Source organism: Otolemur garnettii, unplaced genomic scaffold (assembly GCF_000181295.1).
Source record: "Otolemur garnettii isolate 467f Iridium unplaced genomic scaffold, OtoGar3 scaffold00025, whole genome shotgun sequence".
Lineage (NCBI taxonomy): Eukaryota > Metazoa > Chordata > Mammalia > Primates > Galagidae > Otolemur > Otolemur garnettii.
The window spans coordinates 19,277,408-19,279,409 of NW_003852420.1; the positions used below are offsets into that span (position 1 = coordinate 19,277,408).

Sequence of the window (2,002 nt, forward strand, 5' to 3'; positions counted from 1 at the left end):
AAAAAAAAAAAAAAAAAGAAAGATGCATTGATTAGAAACAACAGAAAAGAATGGCAACTATTGCTCAGTGGTTAGGGCACCGGCCCCATGTACCAAAGGTGGCAAGTTCAAACCCGGCCCTGGCCACCTAAAACAGCAGTGGCATCTGTAAGAAAAAATAGCCAGGCATTGTAGGGGGCGCCTATAGTCTCAGCTAGTCAGGAGGCTGAGGCAGGAGAATTGCTTAAGTCCAGGAGTTAGAAGTTGCTGTGAGCTGTGATGCCACCACACTCAACTGAGGGCAACAATAACACTGTCTCAGAAAAAGAAAAGAAAAAGAAACAACAGAAAAAAAATGTATGTATCAGAAAAAAAATGTATGTAGCCTCTACAGCATGAGGCTTTGGATTCTGCATTTCAACCCTCTGATCTACCATGGCTTCTCCTCAGTCCCCAGCAACCAGTCTCACCTTTTCTACTAAATTGTACATAAACTCCCAATTTCGCTACCCAGGACCATCCCTTCCCCTTGATTTATTTCCATTTTAAGTTGAACTGTGTTCTTAGCTTTAGAGAGGCTAGGTGGTTTGAGGCAGAATTTTGCTTACAGGTTTCTTCTCTTTTTCTCTGATAGGCTTGTGGAATATACTCGTGCTGATGGCACAGTTGGTCGAAGAGTGAAGCCCTACATCATTGACCTTGGCTCAGGCAATGGCACCTTCTTAAACAACAAACGTATTGAGCCACAGAGATACTATGAACTTAAAGAAAAGGATGTACTCAAGTTTGGGTTCAGTAGCAGAGAATATGTCTTGCTCCATGAGTCATCAGATACTTCTGAAATAGACAGGAAAGAAGATGAGGATGATGAAGAGGAGGAGGAAGTGTCTGACAGCTAGCAAGCTAAGAACCCAGGTTACTGAGACACCTTTTCCTTCTTGGAAGGCTTTGATTCCGAGAGCATTGTGGTGCTCTCTGTGATGCCTCTTATTGCCTTAAGTCTTTCCTCTGTTGCTGACCAGCTTATGTTACAATTTATGAACACTGACATATGTTTTGTTGAACTTTCTATGGCACATCAGCCACATGCCTGGGGCATTTGTTTTCAGAACAGTCTCACCAATTGTACAACACATCGTGTTTTAGTAGAAGTGTTGTGGCTTTAGTTGGTGCTTTCAGAACTGCTGCCCTAGGAAACTGTAAATCCTCGGTTAAGGGGGGAATTGTGGCTTGTTCTCTTTTGTACAGTTACTTTATTTATATACATAGTTGTTAAGCTTTGTGACCAGGTGTTTTTGTTTTGGGGCAAACCCCTGAGCAGAGAATCTTACTAAGCTTTGGTTATCACCAAAACAGCCTCCAGTATATACCAAAGCTTTGATCTGGTTGAGCTCTTGAGTCACAGAAGTTGATTTTGCACTTAGTTTTTTGCGGGTGGGAATTTATTGCAGCCAATAAACATTATTAACTGTTTAACTTAAACAGATGCTTTATAGCACCTGCTTAAGCCTACAGACTGTACAGAAGGATCATGGCTACCAACAAGGGGTGCCAATTTAATGTCATAAGGGACTGAAATAGGTGTGAATCTGTTCTCCATGAGAGAATTCCAGATTTCTCCATGGAGATGTACATAACAATTTTGATCACATTAACTGTTCTTCAGTTTTTCATTTTTCTTCAGATGTCATCTCCTTTCTTTATTCTAACAACATGTGTGTATGTCTAAAGGAAGTTGTTTTGTTTACATATTTCTACATGTTTTATCTTTAAAAAATCGTTCAGAGAGGTTGTATTTACCTTCCCAAGGCTGGAAAGCAGGGGAATTCCCATTTCCTAATTTTCCACCAGAGGAATATGTGTGAGTAGAAAAGTATTAACTACTTACATACAGTGTGTATGTATGTACATATATAAATTGTGTGTTAAAAGAGCTGATACTGGTTTTCATATGACAATGTTAGGCAAAGGCCTCCCTGCATTTGAAGAGCAGGTTTTCATTTATATGTATTTTTGGGATAGA

The 2,002-nt window shown here is 40.1% G+C and overlaps 1 protein-coding gene across 1 annotated transcript in view; it reads left to right on the forward strand.

Annotated features, from left to right (window-relative positions):
- The window catches only part of SNIP1 (Smad nuclear interacting protein 1), a 15,769-nt gene extending 14,088 nt beyond the window's left edge, over positions 1–1,681 (forward strand). Inside the window, exon 4 of the mRNA XM_003788160.3 lies at positions 614–1,681. Coding sequence (XP_003788208.1) covers positions 614–878 — 265 coding nt within the window. The 3' untranslated portion in view covers positions 879–1,681. The remainder of the gene's footprint in view (positions 1–613) is intronic.
- The last annotated feature ends 321 nt before the right edge of the window (positions 1,682–2,002 follow it).